The sequence below is a fragment of the Echeneis naucrates genome, chromosome 16, assembly GCF_900963305.1.
Source record: "Echeneis naucrates chromosome 16, fEcheNa1.1, whole genome shotgun sequence".
NCBI lineage: Eukaryota > Metazoa > Chordata > Actinopteri > Carangiformes > Echeneidae > Echeneis > Echeneis naucrates.
In genome coordinates, this window is record NC_042526.1 from 20,838,417 (window position 1) to 20,860,754 (window position 22,338).

General features: G+C 42.8%; 1 protein-coding gene across 1 annotated transcript; it reads left to right on the top strand.

The window, feature by feature from the left end:
• The first annotated feature begins 8,294 nt into the window (after positions 1 to 8,294).
• On the top strand, positions 8,295 to 22,338 carry LOC115056269 (carbohydrate sulfotransferase 1-like). Its single transcript, XM_029522582.1, has 5 exons — positions 8,295 to 8,642; positions 15,729 to 15,942; positions 16,055 to 16,281; positions 20,434 to 20,651; positions 21,993 to 22,338. Exons 1-5 carry the CDS (start codon positions 8,295 to 8,297, stop codon positions 22,336 to 22,338), a joined length of 1,353 nt encoding a protein of 450 aa, XP_029378442.1.

The window sequence follows — 22,338 nt, forward strand, 5'->3', positions numbered from 1 at the left end:
TGTGTTTTGTGTGGTTTTTTTTTTTTTTTTTTTTTTTTTTTTTTTTTACATATTATCCAATTTACTACCACCCACAAAAAAATACAGTTTTTGCTGACAGCTGTTGTCCATTTCATGCTCGTATTCATTCGTTAATTTTCTGTTTTTTGTCAGCCTTTTGGAAAACAATGTTCAACTGTAAATTTAGTACATGTGTTTGGGACTGTTAGTCAGTTTATTAAGCACACAAAGCTGCACAGTAACACTCCAAATTATCATTATCAGTGTGGCGTGCCTGACTGTACTTGGATGTACCGCAAAGCCACTGTTCTGCATGTGTACAGAGACCACAAAGGACTAGGATCTTGTCCACAGCATTGCAAGCCTCGGAGTGTGTGGCTCAGTCTTGTGCATTCAAGTATTACACTTTAACCTTTCTTATAAAGCATTTGAAGTCTCACTTGAAAGACATATTGAAAATCAAATGTCCTTTCAGATATTGAGACTGCCGCTTTATAATTGAATCCACTTCTGCCTCACATGTTTCCAGGAGACATACAAGTAGTCGAGTAGAGAATCTAGACGACTCAGTTTTGTGTGCTCCCACAGAGCCTTTGAGTCAGTTTGAGTCTAATCCCTCATGTTCATATATTACTGATGAACAGCATGAACCAGAAGGGCCATGTGCTGTAGATGAAACCCTCATGTTACAAAACCTTACACTTCTCTACTTGAAATTACAAGAGAAGCTATTGTTACCAGCAAGTACCATACAAACAATCATTGTGGACTTTCAAAATGCTCATGAAATGGGCCTTTCCCATTCCCTTAACATTCTGAGTGAGAAATTTAAGGTACTTGGAATTCCTGAGGTCACATTAAGCAACATTGTAGATGAACTAAACATAGGGAATCCACTCAAGATCTATAACACAGGAGTTCTGAACACAGATGTGAAGAGGAAGGATGCTTTTAAAAAGAGAACTATGTAGAGCCTGTGCCTTTGTTCTTGGGAAAGTATGAAAATGGCAAAGAGCACTTTGCCCAATATGTATCTGTACAGGAGACATTGACCGCATTGTTCAAAAATGAGACAAGTTTGCAACCCTCCACAGCTGACGTCCATCAAGATGTTAGAAAAAGTAATCTGCTGTTAAAGCTGAGCTTTCATCAGTTGGTTTGATGATGTAAGAAGACACATTTGAGGTTGTTAATCCACTAGCTTCAGGAAAAAAAAACAAAAAACACAAAGTGCTGGCTGTGTACTCAACTTTGATTGACATTTTGCCACACAACAGATCTACTACAAATGCAACTTGTCCTCCTATGTAGGGATCAAGACTTTAAGTAGTTTGGGATGAACAAAGTTTTTGAACCACTTATCAAGGACCTTAAAGTCCTAGAGGAGAAAGGTATTGCAATAAGTGATGTTAGTGTTGTAAAAGGCACATTGGTTGCCATTTCAAGAGATAGGTAGGGGTTCCATTCTGTTGGGGGCTTTTTCGAAAGCTCCAGTTGGGCTGAGCATTTCTGTCGCTACTGTGAGATAGACAGAGATACATTTATGAAAGAACCACAGTTGTGTGTTACCACCAGAACAGCATGATCTTACCAAAGTCATTTGAAAGATCTAAAAACCAGCGATGCTGACTGTATGTAGCATTAAGTGTGACTCTTCTTTTAACTGGCTTGCACATTTCCATGTCTGTCAGCCTGGCCTCCCACCATGCTTCGACCATGTGAGGGTATTGTCTCTTATGACCTTGCATTGCCATTTAGTCAAAGAGAAGCATTACCTGCAATTACCAGCAGATCTCATCATTGGAAGTGAGAGATTAAGTGGGCATGCAGTTCAAAAATGGTGCCTGCTTAGATTGCTACCTCTCTAGGTTTAGGATTAGAATTAAAAATCCTTGTAACAATGAGGTTTGGCAATTTACTGTAGCATTAGGACACGAGGACCAAGCAGAGGCTGGAAACAGGAACTGGAGGAGAGGTTGATTGGCATCAGATGTGACTGCAGCAGTCACTCATAAAATCCTTTGTGTGTCCACTACGACTGCGTGATTCCCTATGGCTCGGGTAGGATGTTGTTTTTTTGTTTTGCTTTTACATTGTTTTGTAATCATGTTAGCTTTTTAATTGTCAGGGTATTGTAGGAGTGCATGCACCCCAAGGTATCTGTATTTTAATGATTTTAATTGTGTGTCTTCCAAACTTGTTTTTAGGTCCGAATACATAACTGTTATACAAGCGGAGGTATATAAAACATACAGAATTATTTAAACCTCTTAATGTGTCCTATAAAGTAAGCTAAAGGCACTTTGTTTGTTTTTAGGCATAGTGCTGACTGCCGTTTATTTTAGTTTAGTAGTTTACATTTTAGCCTCCTTGCTTTGTTGTTTTTAAATTTTCGAGTTTTGACGCTCTTCTTGTCTCTAGTGCTGCGGCTGGCGGGGTCCTTCTAGTGAATACTAGTGTGGTTGGGATACTGGGAGTCACTTTAGCTGGTGGCATGGTTTGTGGTTGCACATTGTTATTGTGTTTTCTTTGAAGTATGTCAGGTTTATTGTTATTTTGAATATTAGTGTACTCCCAGTGCCCTAGCAGTGAGTGGTTGGCTTTCCAGCCGTGGTATGACTGTCTGTCCTCTTGTCTTTTCTCGCTGTGTGTTCTTAAAGTTTTAGTTCCTTTATAAAATACACAAGACAGAAAGATTTGCTGATGGCGGAAGAAAAGGAGACATTGTTTGAGATGGCAGTTACTCTCTTCAACAAATTAAAACGAGTAGAATAAAAAAATATAAATAATACTCTTGCACAGTGATGCAAAGAGAAGCTCTCGTACTGCAGTGGCAGAGAGGGACAGAGTAATGGCAAGAGGCCCTGTGGATCAGTATGGATGTATAAGGTGGAGTCCTGCAGAACTTCCAGCTGGAGAAACTGAGGAAACCTTGGATGAAATCAAAAGACAACTGCAAAAAATCTACTCCCAGGAAACTCTAATGGAGAGGACATATATCCCTCCAACGCCAGTACCTAAACGGTGTGTGCCTCCACCAGCCACTGAAGAGATTAAGGAGGAGTGGCCTTTCCTGTCGTTGCTCCTACAGATTTATGTGAGAGTTAATTTCTTATTTTACAGCCATGTGATGCTGATGCTGATGTTGGAAGGACAGTGGAGCTGCTAAGCGCCCCTTGCTTGATTGTCCAAGGTACTGTTAATATGTGGATTTTATTTTCTAGTTGTAAGAAATATAATGTGGATATGTATAAGTGAACAAAAAAGTTATCTAATTTAACATTCTGTAACTTGCCGATTGCTGTTTTGAGCATTTTTTTTTTCCTTTCTTTTTTTCAATTTCGTAGCTCGTCACCATCATTTCTGGTTCTGATCTTGCTTTGTGAGCATTCTATGTTGCTGAACATTGAAATAAAAAAATTCAGCATTCCATGTCCCACATGATGGGTTTCCGTTCATTGCAGGTGATATGATGAAGCCAAGGTTCTGGATGCTGTCCAGTGAGGAACAAGTTGTGGTGGGTCCTAGCAGCAACTTCGTCAGCGGGATAGCTGTGTTTGTTGCCAGCTTCTATAATTTTAATCTATAGTACCCTCTGGAGTGTACTCTGTGCACTCTGGAGTTCATACAAAGGTATTGTAATTTCAAATTAGCATTTTACTGGATTTTTTGCTTGACTTTCTTGTTTCAAGTGATATTTCACCCAAAAATTAAAATTCTGAAGATCTTCCTTTTGCAAATAACTGAAGTGGATGGTGTATCTCAATTTGTACACAGATGTGCTGCTTTCTTGTATCACTCTCGATTTTCAGTTGTAATTAAGGTTTACTTAAACAATGCAATACACAAATTCATGTCAAACTAAAATTTGTTGTGTTGGCTTGTTGTTTACAGGTGCTTCAACCCAGAGTATGGATCTAAATCTAAACGTAAGCGTGAAGGTATCAACCTACATGTCAGCATGCTGATGAAGAAACTGGTGGACTTTGAGTGGAAGTCAATGTAGATGGAATGTTGACAGTTTTTACGGGATAGTACATTTTTTGGAAGTGAGGAGGTTGCTGCTGCTCTTGCACATTATATACTAAATAAAAAAAATGTTTAAAACATAAATGCCAAAGCAAACTGTTAATGTTAAAAGTAATTGCAGTGGCACTAAAAATTTAAAAAATGTATTTGCTCTCGGTTTGTATTTTTTACAAAGCAAATCAAAGCATGTTTGTATGGGTGTAGTAAAATGGCAATTAACCAGTTAACGTTACAGTATTTTACAGGATCATTTAAATTGTAAATTTATATCAAATTTCTGGCTAATAAATTGAATTACTTTTACATTAAAAAAGTGAAATTACAGTTCAAAGCTGTAACTTATACACAGCAAGGTGCTGTAGTTCCACAGCTATATACTGATATATCACAATAATTCCATGGGCATGGCAACTGTGGTCTTACAGTAAACTGTGAAATATTTACAGTAAACTGTGAAATTACATACTTTAAATTGCTGTGAAAGTAATGCAATTATTAGCCAGTAATTTACTGTAAATGTACATTAAAATATTTTACAGTGCATTGTTGAACATTTTTGTTATGTCTGTACTGAAATTATGGCACTCTTAGGTTAATATTGACCAGCAGCCCAAATGCACATTACATTTTAACTGTTCAGAAAGGGGTAATACATGTTGTTGCCTGACTAATACTACAGTGTTATGTCCTGCATACACATGAAATCGTACCTGTTGTTCCTGTGACACTGCTGTCAATCCTCATTAGAACATGGCGTCTCTTCTCCAATTATCTATCGTATTACAACCACAAAGTAGGGTTCTTCCGTAGGGTTTTTGTCAAAGAGCACACTTATAATGTTTTAAGTGGTCTTTTCAATGTAAGGTTTTTTAGCCACATCCTTCTGGGCTCCTCATCTGTGGGTAGGAGGAGGAAAAAGTACAGATTCTCACACCAGTCAGGGGTGCATGTTCAAAACATTGCTCTTGTTAGCCACAGATTCAACTTTGTCTGGTTGTTCGTACAACCGTGAACAGTGTAACATGTTCCCAAGCTGCGCAAGGTCATTTTTAAATGCTACAGAGCTGATCATAGAAAAGAGAACAGTAAACTTTATAATGAACTGCTAGCAAACAAATGGCTCACTTCTACCTCTGGTGTCTTTTACAGGAATTTGCACCCATAATTGTTTCTACATCAGTGCCCCCAGGAATAAGGTGGATAGGAAGCACGACATTTCAGTTCAGAACAGAAAAACCAAGGTGCACAAATCAACAAGCAGCATGCTATCTACATTGGATAAGACTGGACTACTTACAGGTGACACAGTGGAATGGTGGATAGTGCTGTTCCGACAAGAAGGTTGATGGTTTGATTCCTTATGTTTTTATATTTTGTATGTTTTTGTTCTTCTCAGTCTGTTTTGGTAGGCTAAAGCACCACACCTGAGGGGCAGCTCAGCAACCCAATGCAAAACTAGATTGGGTACCATGAAAGTTATTGGTGTGTACTGGACAAAATAACCTTTAAAGAACATTCACTAAATTCCTCTTATCTTCAGTTTTTCATCAGCTTACGACAGAAACTCAAAATACCTACATTTTAGAACAGAGACTGTAAAGACGCTATACTAGATATATTACTCTTTGCACAGAGGACACAGAAATAGCTCTTACCTCAACTACAATGTCAATGAGCACAATGGAAATGTGCGTGTGTTTAGGGGTGGGGGTGGGGCAGAGAGAGGGAGGGAGACAGACAGCATCGCAAAGACTGGTGATGTGAATGTGACTGTCGCTATAGTCGCTAAAAAATCTATCTGGATCAGAATCGTCTCCCAACCGCAGCACCATGCCCCCCCCCCCCCCCCCCCTCCTTTGTGGACGACAGTCAATCGCAGGTTGGTGTTTGCAGTCGCAGTAGAGACATCACAGCATCATCATTTTCATCATCATCATTATCATCATGTCTCCGACACAGCCCGCCCACTAAGTCCTGCTGAGGGCGACAACACAGAGGAGAAGTAATTGTGTCTGATCTGGGTGGAGCGTTCAGTATCTGCGATGTTTGCACAGCGAGCAGGGGGATGTGGAACGGGCTGAGGATGAAGGCTCAATGAGAGGCAAAGTCAGCGGGATGAATATCAGACTGAGTATCAGACTGTTACACGCGACATTGTTGTTCTGATATGTAGATGTAACTGGATTATCAGGCAGACAGGTAGGTAGGTAGATTGATTGATGGCTTGATTGATGCCTAGATACTTAGATAGATAAAATGTATTAATATGTCATATGACCAGTGACAGACGTTGTTTCGTTTCAGCGAAGTGACGATGGTGGTGATGTGCTTGTGTGCATTTGTGTGTTTGTTTGTGTGTGGGAGGGGGGTGGGTTGCAGGGGTTCATGGGAGGACGAGTAATTTCAGTGGCAACTAATGGAAACTTGGCACATTCATTTTACTGACATACAGTTTTAGGTCCCTGTATACTGCTGTACTGTAAGACCTAAACAGGAAAATTCCCAAATCAGAAATTCAGTTGAATCTGAAAAGCCGTACTGATAAAATACAGCTTTCTTGGTAGCAAGTGCTAAAATGCTGTGACCATCGGATGTGCATTAATTCTCTTGCTAGGAATTCAGAGATATGGAGATCATGAGCACAAAAACATTACAAAAGCAAACCACTGTGATCCAGCTTTGCACATCTGCCCCTTTCTGTCCACACAGCAGGCCCTCTTCTTTACTGCATCAAATGGACAGGCAGTAAGCAGTGTTTGATGGTTGCCCATAGCTAATGCTAAAAGGAGGGGTATTCTTGACTGTAAGCTATATGGTTGATTATTTCATGTTTTTGGCCACGGTAATGGTGCGGTTTTGACATCTTAATACTTAACTACTCACGAGAAAAGGCAATATATTGCACGCAAAAATAATTAAAACCAAGCACAGATATAGTCAAACCACTTTATTATAAAAATGTAATACCCTTCCATAAAAAACAGAGCAGTATCCAATGAAAAATAAACACCAAACATTATTGTAGCCACCATAATTAGAAACTACTCAACTGTTACAAATAGAATATCAGAGAATAGCACAGATGTAGTCAAACCACAAAATGTATCATAACAGGTGAAACAACAGGGACTTACTAGCTCTTCATCAAAAATATCAATATCAATAGTAAGTGTAGTATAATAAAAATAAACATTTTAACCCACTCATAGAGACTACTTAACTGCTACAAATACAGTCAACAGAAGTGCAGCATCAATTCAAAATACTGCAAAGCAATGCTGGGCAAGCAATGCACACTGTGCTTTGTTTGTTGACCACCATTTTTCCGTTGCCATCGTGGTCGACGCTAAATCCAAAATTATCCCACTCCATGGACTTGTAAGAGGACAGCTACTCTTCCAATATTCTTTTTTCTGAGTCCTGTTCACTCGCCATGTATGCTGAAGGTTTTCTCTCCACTCTCTTTTCTCTGATTGGCTCCTGGGAAATTCAGGGACTTCTGATGGCTCTGGCTCTGAAGGCAGCATGAACAGAGCATGGCACTTGGCCTGAACAGTGCAGTACAGCTCTCTCTACTGTTTCTCTAAGTTTATCTAATTACACAGAATCCGCTGTACCAAGTTTTGATGAAGTTTTGTGATGGGCCGAAACGTACTGAAATACCTTTTTTTGCCTCTGTGTATTGAACCAAAGAGGACGTATTGAACAGTTAAAATAAAATACTGAATATTGTTGCAGCCACACTATTCATAAGAGTGGTCTCTAAATGTGTATGTCTGCTCTTGGTGCTTTGCAGGTAGTGTACAATGGGCTTAGAGTAACCATCTAACATTTGCTAGAAACAAGAGTGATGAGAGCACAAAGACTGAAACTCAAGCAGGAGCAACTGACAGCAGTATATAATTTTTCTGTCAGTATTACTCTCCCAACCAAAACAGTAACTAAAGAGTTTAGTGATGCTTTGAAGCAAAGTTCACATCACACGTGGCCTCGTCTCTGAAACAAATTAATTACAAACAACAAACTGAAACAAGTAAAAACAGAAAGCTGCTGCTAAGATTTGTTCAATTTGTTTGTCTGATAACTTTACATCCAGACAATAACGTTCAACTCAAAAAATATACTCGATAGGTCATATTGAGGCATTTTAATGTCAAAAAAGTACATAAAACTTTACTATGTTTGTTTTCTTTTCTGTCTTCCTATCTTTGTCCAGTTATCTGGCAGACTGTGTTGTGGCTCACTGATCCTTCTGTTTAGCCACCATGCAGTGTTCGTGGAAATCCATGGTCCTTCTAGCATTAGCCTCCATAGCCATCCAGTATACAGCCATCCGTACTTTCTCCTCCAAACCCTTAAGCCTGCTGTGCCCTGTGGGCTTGGCAACCACAGGCCATGCTGTCAACTGCAGCCTCAGAGATCTGACACGTTTGGGACAGGTGAGACCAGAGGAATCAGTCAGAGGATGTGATGAGGTCTTCTCCCACATCCCAACGCCCCCCTCCATCTCTCTCCATTCAAACAATGCCACCAAGAGAACCCACATCCTCATTCTGGCCACCACACGCAGCGGATCCTCCTTTGTGGGCCAGCTATTCAACCAGCATCCTGAGGTTAGAAAGCAAAGAGGCTACTATGACATATTTTGTACTTAATTATTATCAACGATAAAAAAAGGCTTTTGCAACTAAACATTTAACATTAAACATTTAACTTTTTTTTTTTTTTGTATCTTAACCTTGCTTTTCTAATCTAACTCATCATGCTTCATTTGATCATCTCTGGGAGGCATCTTAAATTTGATTGTATCATTGCTGACTCAACATTATTAAGGTCACCAAAAATGCTTCCAGAAAACTGCTAAGGTTTGGTTTGGCCCCTGATTGCAGGAGAACCGAGACTCAATCGAGGTGGGCGCAAGCAAATGGTTAGCAGGACCGTTAACCTGGATTGGGGTCCTGAAGCTGTGCATCTCGTATGATTTTCTCAATCCCCAGGTCATGGCAGCCACAATGCAAGGATTACCTCAGGGGCATGGTTGGACTCATGGACAGAATACTGACGAGAGAGGGCATCAGGCATAGTATTTCTGGAGCAAGGACTATAAGTAAGGGTGAAATTTAAACAAATTAAAAAAAAAAAAAAAAAGAAAAGTGCCCATCAAGCCCGTCTGCATGAACCTCAGGTAGAAATTAATTCTAGAAATAATTAGGAATGGCTGACGCTCAGTCCGATTCTAGGGTGTAGGTCACTCCCTCACTGCCCTGAGCTTTTCTGGATCAGCATTGACACTCCCCTCCTGGATGACATACTCAAGGAATGAGACAGTTGAAGCATGAAATCTGCACTTCTCCACCTTTAAACAGTCTGGACAGAACCTGGCATAAATGTGAGACATGCTCTTTGAGGGTACATGAAAAAAATCACGATCATCTAAATAGACCAAAACAAACCTAAAGGAAATCTCAGTACACCATTGATGAGACCCTCAAGAATAGCAAGAGATAGGTCGAAAGGCATGCCCAATATTCAAGTTGTCCTATTGTGGTGTTGAAAGCGATTTTCTATTCCTCCCCTTCAATATGCACAAATGGTAAGTATTTCTAAGGTCCAGTTTTATGAAAATGGTGGCATCCTGCAGAGGTTCAAAGGATGAGCTGATCAGGGGTAGAGGGTATTTATTTCTAAACAATTATTTCCAAACAGCAGTTCGGAGTATCCAGAGTTCTTGGAGACCCTGAATCGGGTGTGGGGTGTTATATGGGGTTCCGGTAGCAGACACCATATGTCACGGTGACATCCACTTGATCACTCTGTCTCGCTCTCTCTCTCCTGTCTTTGCAGTTCCTGACACAACCACCTGCCTGGCAATCACCTTCATTACCTGCACCTGTTTTGCTCCAGCCATCCACCTGAGGCCCATTCCCCCATCAGTCTCCTATTCTTATAACACTCCACTTTCACCTGCTGTCTGCCAGATTGTCTAGTGTGTTTTCCTGCCTAGCATTCCAGCATTCTTCACCTACTTGCCTGTCTGATCCCTGAACTCTGCCTGTCTACCTGGTTTTAGAGTTTTTGCCTAGCCCCTGGATTATTCTGCCTGGTCTGCCTGCCTGGTTTCCTGACTCCTGCCTGTCTCTCTGGTTGAAGCCGCTGCCTAGCCCTCAGGATTCTGTCTGCCTGGTTTTTGACCCCCTGCCTGTTTGATTCTGATTAAAGCCTGTCGGACTTACTTCTATCTGTTCGTGCTTTTCTGCACCTTAGCCACAGAGAGTAAATGGAACTCTGCCTCTCTTTACAATGCCTTTTACCATGGCCTCTCAGACAGGCTTAAGGATGAGTTGGTCGCTCGAGACACCCCCAAGGACCTGGACGAGCTGATTGTGCTGGCCATTCAAGTGGACGGACGGCTCAGAGAACGGAGGAAGGAGAGATTCCGGTTGGCACTTCTCTGGGGGTCGCCGCGTGCATCTACAGTGGATCCGCTCACAGCCCCGCCCTCTACTTTGAGCACCTTTGGCAAGTCTGCTGAGCCAATGCAGCTGGGAAGGACCCGGCTCTACCTGGCTGAGCACATGCACCGAATGCGGGAGAATAGATGCATGTACTGTGGCCAGGTTGGCCATTTTGTGGCATCATGTCCAGTAAAAGAACAGGCTCACCAGTAGTTCAGGGGCCACTGGTTAGCCGAACTATCCAAGCAGAAATGCCCTCTTGACCCCTTTTTCATGGACAGTTCTTCTCGGCTGGCCAAGTCCACACCCTGGCTGTGTTTATTGGCTCTGGAGCTGATGCCAGTTTCATGGACAATGCCTTGGCAGCCCAGCTAAGGGTTGGTCGGGTTCCCCTAGCCAAGCCCACTCCGGTCAGTGCCCTGGATGGCCGTCTGATCTGCTCCGTCACTCATCACACTGTTCCTGTTCAGATGGGCATGTCAGGTACCCACCTTGAGACCGTCTCATTCCATTTGATTAATGCACCCAGTTTGCCTGTAGTTTTGGGATATTCTTGGCTCAAACTTCACAACCCTCACATAGACTGGTCTTCTGGTGTCATCTCTCAGTGGAGCGCTTTTTGTCAAATCTGTCACTCCCTTTAACCCCTCCTGATCTGAGTTCCCAGACCTGTCAGGGGTTCCTCCTGAATACACGGACCATAAGGTCAACAAGGCTCGTGGCAACACCTTACCACCTCATTGCCCTTACAACTGTGCGATAGATCTCCTGCTCGGCACATCTCCACCCAGGGGTCGTGTCTTTTCCTTGTCCGTCACTGAAAACAAGGCTATGGCGAAGTAGGTCAATGAATCTCTGGCTGCCGGTCTGATCCGTCCCTCTGCAAGCTTAATAGCTTGTTTACCTTGGCTCCTATACTCACCTTCAATGACCCCTCGCTTCAGTTTCTTGTAGAGGTTGACATCCGTTCGGCTAAGAGGCTCAACTCCCGACAGGCCAGATGGGCCCCGTTCTTCAAGCGCTTCAACCTCCTTGCCCCACGTTATACCCCTGGTCAGAAGGTTTGGCTGTCCACCAGAGACCTGCCACTAAGAGTGGAATCCAGAAAACTGGCACCCCAGTTCGTGGGCCCTTCCCTGTGTCCAGGATCATCAACCCTGCAGCAGTCTGCCTCCGCCTGCCCGCTTCCATGAGGGTCCACCCCACGTTTCATGTTTCTCGCCTCAAACAGTCCAATTTCACCTGCTCTCTGCCAGATTGTCTGCCTGGTTTTTGACCCCTGCCTGTTTGATTCTGAGTAAAGCCTGTCGGACTTAGTACTGTCTCTGTGTTCGTGCTTTTGGGTTCCTCTGTTCTGAGTCCTGTTACCACAGTCCAATTGGGGACTTCAACATGCACGTGGGCAATGATGGAGACACCTGGAGGGGCGTGACTAGGAGGAACGGCCCTCCTGATCTGAACCTAAGCGGTGGTTTGTTGTTGGACTTCTGTGCTAGCCATGGACTGTCTTTAATGAACACCATGTTCAAGCATAAGCATGCTCATAAGTGTACTTGGTACCAGAGCAACCAAGGCTGAAGGTCAATTATTGATTTTGTGATTGGGTCATCTAATCTGAGGCCCCATATTTTGGACACTCAGGTGAAGGGAGGGGTGGAGCTGTCAAATGATCACCACCTGGTGGTGAGTTTGGTTAGGTGGCGGGGGAAGACTCAGGACAGACCTGGTAAGGCCAAACATGTAGTGCGGGTGAACTGGGAAAGTCTAGAGGAGGCCTCTGTCCAATAACTTTCAAGGTGGGTCACTGTTGACCTTGAATTAGGAGGTAGTCAGACGGTGGAAAGAGCATTTTGAGGAACTCCTGAACCCAACTTGCACTTTGGTGGGGTGGAAGCAGAGCTGGAGGATGATGGAGGATCAGTGTCAATCTCCTGGGAGGAAGTCACTGAGGTAGTTGAACAACTCCATAGTGGCAAAGCCCCGGGGATTGATGAGATCCATCCAGAAATGCTGAAGGCTCTAGGTGTTGAAGGGCTGTCATGGTTGACACGCCTCTTCAACATTGCGTGGAAGTCTGGAACAGTGCCAAAGGAGTGGCAGGAGTAGTGGTTGTTCCCTTGTTTAAAAACGGGGACCAGAGAATGTGTGCCAATAAGCAAGAGCTGTGTCCGAGTCCTTGGAAATAAGTTGGACTTGTTTCTGGTGGGGGTTGGCCTTCGCCAGGGCTGCGCTTTGTCACCAATCCTGTTTGTGATTTTCATGAATAGGATATCAAGGCATAGTCGGCGAGGAGGAGGGCTGCAGTTCAGGGAGCTGAGGGTTACATCCCTGCTTTTTACAGATGATGTGGTCCTATTGGCTCTATCAGCACCTTCAGTGATCACTGGATTAGTTCGAAGCTGATTGTGAAGTGGCTGGGATGAGGATCAGCACCTCTAAATCGGAGGCCATGGTTCTTAGCAGGAAACTGGTAGACTGCGTACTAAGGGTAGGGTCTTATGAGGGTAAAATTGACATGAGATTGCCCCGAGAATTGGAGCAGCAGGGCCGGTGTTGCGTTGCGTTGTTCTACTGCACTGTTGTGAGGAAGAGGGGGCGCTGAGCCAGAAGGCAAAGCTCTCTATCGTTAGTCTTTGTTCCTACCCTCACCTATGGCCATGAGCGGTGGGCCATGACTGAAAGAACGGGATCGCTGGTACAAGCGGCTGAAATGGGTTTCCTCAGGAGGGTGGCTGGCTTCACCCTTAGAGATAGGGTGAGAAGCTGAGTAGAGCCGCTGCTCCTTCGTGTGGAAAGGTGCCAGTTGAGATGATTCAGGCATCTGATAAGGATGCCACTGGGATGCCTCCCAAAGGAGGTGTTCCTGGCATGTCCATCTGGGAAGAGGCCATGGGGCAGGCCGATGACCAGATTATATCTCCACACTGGCCTGGGAGCGCCTTGGGATCCTCCAGTCAGAACTGGCTGATGTGGCTGGGGAAAAGGAAGTTTGGGGTCATCTGTTGGAGCTGCTGCCTCCGTGACCCGGCGGCGGATAAGCAGATGAAGATGAAGTTGAAGCATCCATCCAGGGCATGAGCCTTTATGGGAGTCTCCAAGGGCACCAACTCAAAGCTGATCTGCACCACCAGCTTCTTGTCAATTAGGTTGTCTTCAGAACCAGTATTGATAAGGGCTATAAGAGGAACCCCAACACTGTCCTCAAACAGATTGGATGCACAGCTGACTCTTTTAAGGTTTTGCCACAGTCTCAGAGGTTTGGCACATCAGCAGCCCCAAACTTACTGGTGAGCGTGCCCTTTTGGTCACACTGGGAAGTGAGAAATATAGTGACCAAGCTTCCCATAATATATGCCCTCACCCACCCAGATCTTGTGAAGCCTTCTTGTGGAAAGTTGACCAATGTTGGAATTTTTCTCAGTGGTTGGAACTATGTTTCGGGGCTGGTAACTGTCTGGGGATGATGAAAGGAGGAAGTGTGCAGCCCATTCCTGAAAGCGTTCACAGAGACAGTTATCAATGGCGATGGCAAAGGAAACCTGGACATTCAAATCAGAAGGCTCATCTCGGGAAACAAGTTCATCCTTTAGCTGTTTCTTTAACCCATTCCTAAATACTACCTGAAGACACTAGTCATTCCACTTAGTCAGTTGCCAGCTTCTGAAACTGCCCTAGGTACTCTGTTACTGACCAGTTCCCTTGGCAGACGTTCGGGAGACAGATGGATGCATCGCCACTGTAGTCAAAGACTGCTTGGATTCTAGACTCGAACTCCTGATAACTTAATGAACTCATGGGAGAACTGGAGTTAGCTGCCTTCACGTAGGCTAGCACTTTGCTATGCAACAGTCCAATCACATAATGAATTTTGGCTGAATCTACAGGAAAGGCTCAGAGCCAATGTTGGAAAATCCATTGGAAGGAAACCTCAGCATTTATATAACTCACCTGAAAAGCTCAGAAACTTGGCAGGTTTTTTGGCTATACATACAGGCTGATTAGCTGATAACCAAGCTGATCTTGGCAAGCCGAAGGTCAATTAACCTTGTTTGCAAACTCCATGTAATGACCAGACCATTCTGTTATGTTGAGAACAGAGTGGACTCAAAGATAGACAGTTAGCAGATCACTTCAAAGGTTTATTCCACACTATTGAACAGACTAAGACTGAGTTGGATTTGAACCTGAGTCCTAGTTGTGGTGGAGTGGGGAAGGCCACTTGAGATTTAACCAAGGCAGAGATGAGGTAAGCAGGTAAGGCAAGAGAGCAGCAGCTAGACTGGAAATAATCGACTGGAGGCAAAATGAGACTGGAGACAACAGATAAATACAATAAACTCTTTTCCAAGCTAAGAGCCAAGAGGTTTACCACATTGATAAAGTTGGCCTAACTCCAGCTGGGGGAAATTGATGATGGACTGCAGGTGTGTCGAATTGAATGCTGTGCTCTGCTGCACCTGCTCACTCTCACAGATATATCCACATTCACATAAGAAAAAAAAAAAAAAAAAAAAAAAAAACTGGTGGAGTCTTAACACAGTGGGGAGCAACAGGAAGGCACACGTAAGGGCTCATAAGCTGCTTTCAAAGACATGACTTGGCAGTCATGGGATATTTGTCTTAGACCATTGGGAAAATGACAATCATTGACTGAAATCCATGTACAGTGAAACAATCGATTGTCACTGACTTTGTTTGTCATACTGAGTATGGAAAGGGTGAGTTTTTGGTGCTTTTGCTGATCAAGTCACAGTTGAGAACCAACAGGAGGTCACAGAAGAGTGAGATGGGGAGTGACTTGGATTCGGTCCATGAACCTGGTGGCTCATTGTCAACAACTTTGACCTCCAGGGCACTTCTATAAGTGCTTTGTTTGAGATGAAGGAGATGAGGAAGCTATCTTTGACTATACATCACAGGTTGGTTACTAACAAATGAGTTCAGTTTTCATGTATTTTAGATCTAAATCACTCCCATCTTAAAAGTTCTTCATTAATATTCGGCTGGGAAGATCTAGATTAAGGGGCTTTAATGGTTGAAGCATTCCCAGGATTAACATAGAGCTGGAGCCGCATCGCATCTTTAGCCACTCCATGAACCATTGACGCATTCTGGCATTAATCAGTGAGACATAGACAATATCCATTATGTGATAGTTCTATATCAAGAGAAGCATAACAAGTTAATTGACATTCAGTTTGGAATATGGAAGTGCAGAGTAACTGTCATATCTTGTCTATCCAGGTCTTCTACCTGTTTGAACCCCTGTATCATGTCCAGTTGGCGCTGCTTCCTCGGTTGGCACAGAGTCGAAACCTGGCTGAGAGGAGGGTAATGCTGGGAGCAGCCAGAGACCTGCTGAGGTCTTTGTTCCATTGTCACCTCAGTAGTCTTGAGAGTTACATACGACCCCGTCCATCAAACCACTCCACTGACAAGCTGTTCAGGCGAGGAGCAAGTAAGTGATTGTATTTGTGTGCATATGTGTGTGTGTGTGTGTGTATGTCTTTGCAACCTACTAGGAGAACATTTTCTCCTAGTAGGTTATATTGTATGTGTTTTGTCTTTAGGTCGGTCTCTGTGTTCTCCTCCTGTCTGTGAGGTTCCTCTTGGCCTGGAAGAACAAAGCTTGGTGCTGTCTGATGAGGGGGAGTGTGTGAAAAGATGTGGGCCCCTCAATGTGTCATTGGCTGCTGATGCCTGCAGAGCAAAGCACCATGCAGCCATCAAGACGGTCCGGATTCCCCAAATCAGTGACCTTAGAGCACTGATTGAGGACCCAAGACTCAACTTGAAGGTAGCAGAAGAATTACAACTACTTAATTTTAGTTTTTACCAGATTTCTTTCAGTTTTGCAGGTCACAACTTCAGAGGTGAGACTTGACAGTTCAAAAAACTTCACTGTTGCAAATTTGAGTATCTGTCACTAGTCTCATGTAAGCACAAAATCCACACAGAGCTTTCAGAATCTCAAACTCCAATTTAAATCATTTGCCTTTTGATGTCATTGTTGCCCCTTATTCTACTTCTCCATTTTGTACGAAAAGAACACAGACTGCAGGAGTGTAGTTGTTCAGTCTTTATGCCAATATAAATGTAAAATGTACAAAAGTAGGGGTCATACATAAGGCAGCAATATTGATTATAGTGAACAAGCAAAAGTAAAGAAACAGACTGATGTTTCAGATACGAAGACAAATTGAGTTTTTTGGTAGGTTTGTTGGCGTTGCAACAGTTTGACACAAAGGCAGGCTTAGTGGTTAGTGCTGTCGCCCCACAGCAAGAAGGTTACAGGTTCGGTTCCCGGCCTGGGGCGTTTCTGTGCAGAGTTTACATGTTCTCCCCGTACTCACTTGGGTTTCCTCCAGGTTCTCTGGTTTCCTTCCACCCTCCAAAGATATGCATGTTTAGGTTAATAGTGACTCTACAGGTTGGAGGTAGGTAGGTTGAAGTGTGGTTGTGAAAGGTTGATCATCTCTGTCTGTCTCTATGTGTTGGCCTTGCAATGGGCTTCCAATCATTTTGTGTATTTTTTGCAAATAGATCACTCTAAATTCTGACTTAATCTGTAATGTAGATAATGGGTTTTCCCATGTAAAAGTTACGATCAAGGCCCACAATCAATGGCAAAGGGAGCTACTCTTTCAGAGAAAACACTGAAGAGCCTTGGGTGTTTTGTCAGGCATCTTTTCTCTAACTTACCTACATCATCATATTCTCATAATGCATCCTCATACAGCCCACCTACTGGCTTTCTTGGCACAGTATTAATCCATGTTAGTTCGAGCAGTGGCATTGGATTTTCACAGGCAAAGACACACTCCTCCAACACCGGTGAACATCCAGGGACATTGAGATGGTGACATCTTACAAGTACCTAGGTGTTCCCCTGAACAATAACCTGGACTGGACAAACAACACTGCTGCACTTTATAAGAAGGGCCAGAGCAGACTACCTGGTCAGGAGACTGAGGTCTTTTGGAGTGCAGGGGTCACTCCTGAAGACCTTCTATGACACTGTGGTGACATCAGCCACATCCCACTCTGTCCTGGGATGCCCCCTTGACCCGGTGGAGCTGGTGGGAGAGAGGAGAATGATGGCCAAGCTGTCTTCTCTGATGATCGACGCCTCCCACCCCATGAAGGACACCCTGACTGTACTCGAGAGCTCCTTCAGTGACAGACTCTTTCAACAAGTGTGTGAAGGAGTGATATATAACCAGCACTTTAACATCCAACACTACCTTGTGTTTTTATATTGTGCATATTCTTCTTTTTATTCTGCTTTTCTATTCACTTGCTTGTCCATTTGTCCACTTGCTGCTAGAACAATGCAAATTTCCCCCATTGTGGGACAAATAAAGGAATATCTTATCTTCCTGTTGTATACAGAAGTTAAGTGTGCGGTCCTTTGTCCTTGGTCACTTAATATAGACTAATTATTATAGATTATTCATAGATCATTTTTGATTTATCATATAGTACACTTCCTGGACTGAATACAAATTTCGTTTTATGTGCAAACATGTATGTGAAAATGAATCAACCCTGAAATTTACACCTTTAACTCCACCAATGAAAGTTTATTTGTTTAGTATTTGGAACAGCTGACAAATACAACCATAAAATGAAGATGTAGTGATCAGCTGAGCGCTTCAGCGTGTTTACTATTGAGTCAGAGGGTTACCTTTAAAGCTCTCCAGCATCTGGGATCATGGATTAGATGATGTAAGATTACATGATTAATCAATGCTGCTCTGAACTGGTATTGAACAAACATTTGGTGACGACAACTGCACTCCCTTGGACTCACACGTACAATCCGGACTTATAAATCAGTGTTTCTTTTTTCACACCTGCTCTGGTGTGGTAGACAGCATTATGTAATAGGTTTAATTTTATTGGCCTGGCCTGCTGAGCATCACACACATGCTGTTATGAATGCAGGGGTAGCAGTCACTCCAAAGTTGGAATAACAGTAGAACTTATTTTCTTTTCTAGAATGGGGATGAGATTGGATAAGAAAATGAGCATCACCTAAGGTTGTGGACAAGGTGGAAAAAAGATTCAGAATGACGGACAAGTTCCACAGTGAATGCAAAGTGTAGCGAGCCTGGACTTAAAAGAGGGAAATTGAAATTGAATAGATTCTCTGAGGCTGAGGAGAAAGGACAAATTTATTGGTTAGGGTTACTTTTTTTTCTCTCCATTTGTGGTACTATTTGTCCACAAATAAAGTAAAGAAAATCATGTGAACATACCTGTGTGAGTAATAACTGGTTTGTCAATTGAACATTTAATATTCCTTAGTATAATCTCCCAATTATCAAATCATTAGTTATTTACCAAAAAATTTTACATCTGAAACAGATGAATAAACAATAGCTCTAGTTTGAGTTATATGTAAAATGTGGCAACTATTACATTATCAGAAGGCCAAATAGCAGTAAAACACAGGGCACAGAGAGGAATGTAGGAGCACAGAAGGTTTACTGAAGGATTAGGCAGAGCAAGGTACAATCCGTTCCTGAGACAAAAACTCAAAATTCCAAAACAACCAGGCAGAGGCACAAAAATGTTTGGCACAGCTCAATAATCTAGAGAGCCATATAAGCAAGACTGGTGGAATACGTGCATGCAGGAGCAGTAACGACCTGGCATTGTACAAAGGCAGCATGGCAGGTATAAATACCAGGGAGAATGAGGAAAGCAGCAACAGTTGTGTTGCAGAATAAGTCAGCTGGAAACAATCTGTTTCATTCATCTTCTACTGCTTATCTGTTTCTGGGTCGCAGGGCGTACTGGAGCCAATCCCAGCTCACATTGGATGAGGGCGGGGTCACCTTTGACAGGTGGCCAGTCTATCACTGGGCCATCATGCACAGACAGATAGAAACAAACAACCACGCATATTCACACTCAGACCTATAGACAATTTAGAGTCACCTATTAACCTGAACATGGTTGTTTTAGGACTGTGGTAGGAAGCCCATGCGTTATGGTCTCTAGGGTGAGAGTTCTTTTCTTTCTTTTTTTTGTTTGTTTTATTGTGGTGCAATCACTTATTTGTGCAGTTCTGTCAATTAAGGCTGATTGACCTGTAATCCACCCCTCTGGGGGTAGTCTCCTCCCTGGGACACACCTCTGGAATGCCCACCTGTGTTGGTGCTCAGTGATTCCCGTCTGTGGCTGACCTTCCCCTTCTGTTGCCAGAGGTCCCACCTGTCAATCACAAGCCTGCCAGGTCCTTCTCCCCAGCTGATAAAAAGCCTCCCTGTGAAAGTGTCAGGGGCAGCTGTGACTTAACCTGAGAAGTCTGCCTTGGTGTGTGTCTTTTACTTAGTTTCGGTACGTAAGCAAATTGATTTATGTTGTTTGAATTTGTATGAGGCACTAGTTCTGGGGTTTCAGGGGATGTGGGCATTAGGTTTAGTTTATGGTTGATTTTCAAACTCCCATCTTCTCACCACACGCAGATAACTTGCCTGACTAGATCACAATAGGATTCATGGGTGTCTGTGCTTGCCTGAACTCACTGGCTTTATGTTGCTTCCCTTTTCCCTAGACATCTACGGGTTGTAACACCATGCAACATGCAAACTCTGTACAGAAAGGGCACTAACTGGAGGTAGAGCAGAGGGGTGTGTGTGTGTAAGTGCAGCATAAAGCAGGGTTTAAGACCAGCGAGCCCCAGCAATGTCCATGGCAGCAGCCTATATTTTAGACTTACATATGATCCATCTTCATTGTGTTTGTTGGCTTTCTTGAACCAGCTAAGCTGCAAATAGCAAATATATCAAAAGTTCACTGCTCTTGTTGTCACGAACCGTAAAGTACTGTTGCTATTGAGCAACTTCAGAGATCTTTGAATACAAGCTGGTTCTCAGACACATTCAGAGACATTAACACTGTTGCTGGCAAGTGTTTGATTATTATTCATCATCATCAGGTGGTACAGCTTGTTCGAGATCCACGTGGCATCCTGGCTTCTCGTATTGAGACATTTAGAGACACTTATCGGCTGTGGCGTCTTTGGCGAGCTACTGGACATCGACCCCACAACCTGGATCTGGGACAGATCAACACAGTGTGTGAGGACTTTCTCAGGTCTGTGTCGCTGGGCCTGGCCAGACCCCCCTGGCTAAGAGGGAGGTACATGCTCCTCAGGTGAGAAGGATGTGGATGAATGCTTTTTTGAGTAGCCTGTGCTGATCAAGTTGTATCCACCAATAGGTTATTTTTTTCCCAAGTTTACAAAGTTAAACGTGGTCAGAAGTTTTTGGTACACCTCTTTCTCTCTCCACAAATCTTGTTACTATTTTCTGAACCACACCTCCTATTTTCATCCAATCATCCATCAAGCTGATACAGTAGATTATCGGTTTTATTTTTGGGATCCAACATTTAGTTTAGTTTAGTATATTTGACATAGGCTTCTGCAATCAGTAAGCAGTAAGCAATTTTTCAGGGTCATTTAACATGTCTTTGAAATAATATTCAGAAAAAATTACAGTGACCTTGGAATATTAGTTCATGGCTTTCCACAGTAACAGTGCAGTAAGTTATTTGAAATGCTGTAAATTTTGTAAAGAAGCAGATAGCGCAGATATTCTCCAAGCTGTCCAAGCTCTCACTATTGATCATTCCCGATAAGAAATATGCATTCAAAGACTGCAATATAATATATAATATATTATATAATATATTTATAATAATATATAAGTAGACCCAAATCTGTGCTATATTTCCTAATACATGGTGAGTAACAACATATATTTAAGTTTACTTATACAATACAAATATCACAACAACCGATCACCCTTTAACTTAGCCCTACAGGCAGTTTAGAACCACCCATTCCCTAAACATGATGTCTTTGGGTTGAATCCCACGCAAGCATGGGGAGAACATGCAAACTCCACAAAGAAAGGCCTCAGCCCCAGGAATCAAACCCACAATGTTCTTGCTGTGAGGCAGTAGCTTTAACCTAAACATATCTATATAAAGAAATTCACTCTCTGATTCATTTTAAAATTGGTACCCCTGACTTAGAATGGCATTAACATCCCTTCCCAATTAACATGAACCTTTGTGTCCTTACTTGTGTCCTTAGTTTTTTTTTAAGTGTGTATGTATGTATATATATATATATATATATATATATATATATATATATATATATATATATATATATATATATATATATATATATAAAGTGGACATACCACTTCTTGTTCAAATGTAAATAAAAGTAGAAAATTTTTTGCGAATATTTTCCAGTCATTACCAATAAAAAAAAAATAAAAAAAATAACTTGTTGGCTGAATTAACTGTAGGTCAAAATTTGCCAGGGGCTTAGCTGATATAACAGTATATATATCTCTCCGTGCTTACGTAGGTTTCCTTCCCATGCTAGTTTCCTCCCCAGTTGGAGAGTGCTGACTAAAAAGCATCTTTTGTGTTACCTCTGACTGAATGGTCCTGCATCTCTTCCTGATCCTTGGTCAGGTATGAAGACTTGGCCAGGTTTCCTCTTCAGAAGACAAGAGAGCTCTACAGTTTCCTTGGTCTGCCTCTGGATCGTAGTGTGGAGGACTGGATAATCAACAACACTCGCGGCAGCAGCGATTTGTCATCTCGACAAAAGTTTACCACAGTTCGCGACTCTGCTGCTAATGCAGAAAACTGGAGGGTGAAGCTCTCCTTCGACATGGTGGTTTACACTCAGACTGCCTGCCAACCTCTTCTGGAGCTCCTGGGATACAAGACAGTCTTCCAAGCAAGAGAATTGAGGAATCTTTCATACTCTTTGGTGGAGGACAGGACAGCCCCCCCCTTTTTTTTGAACAACTGA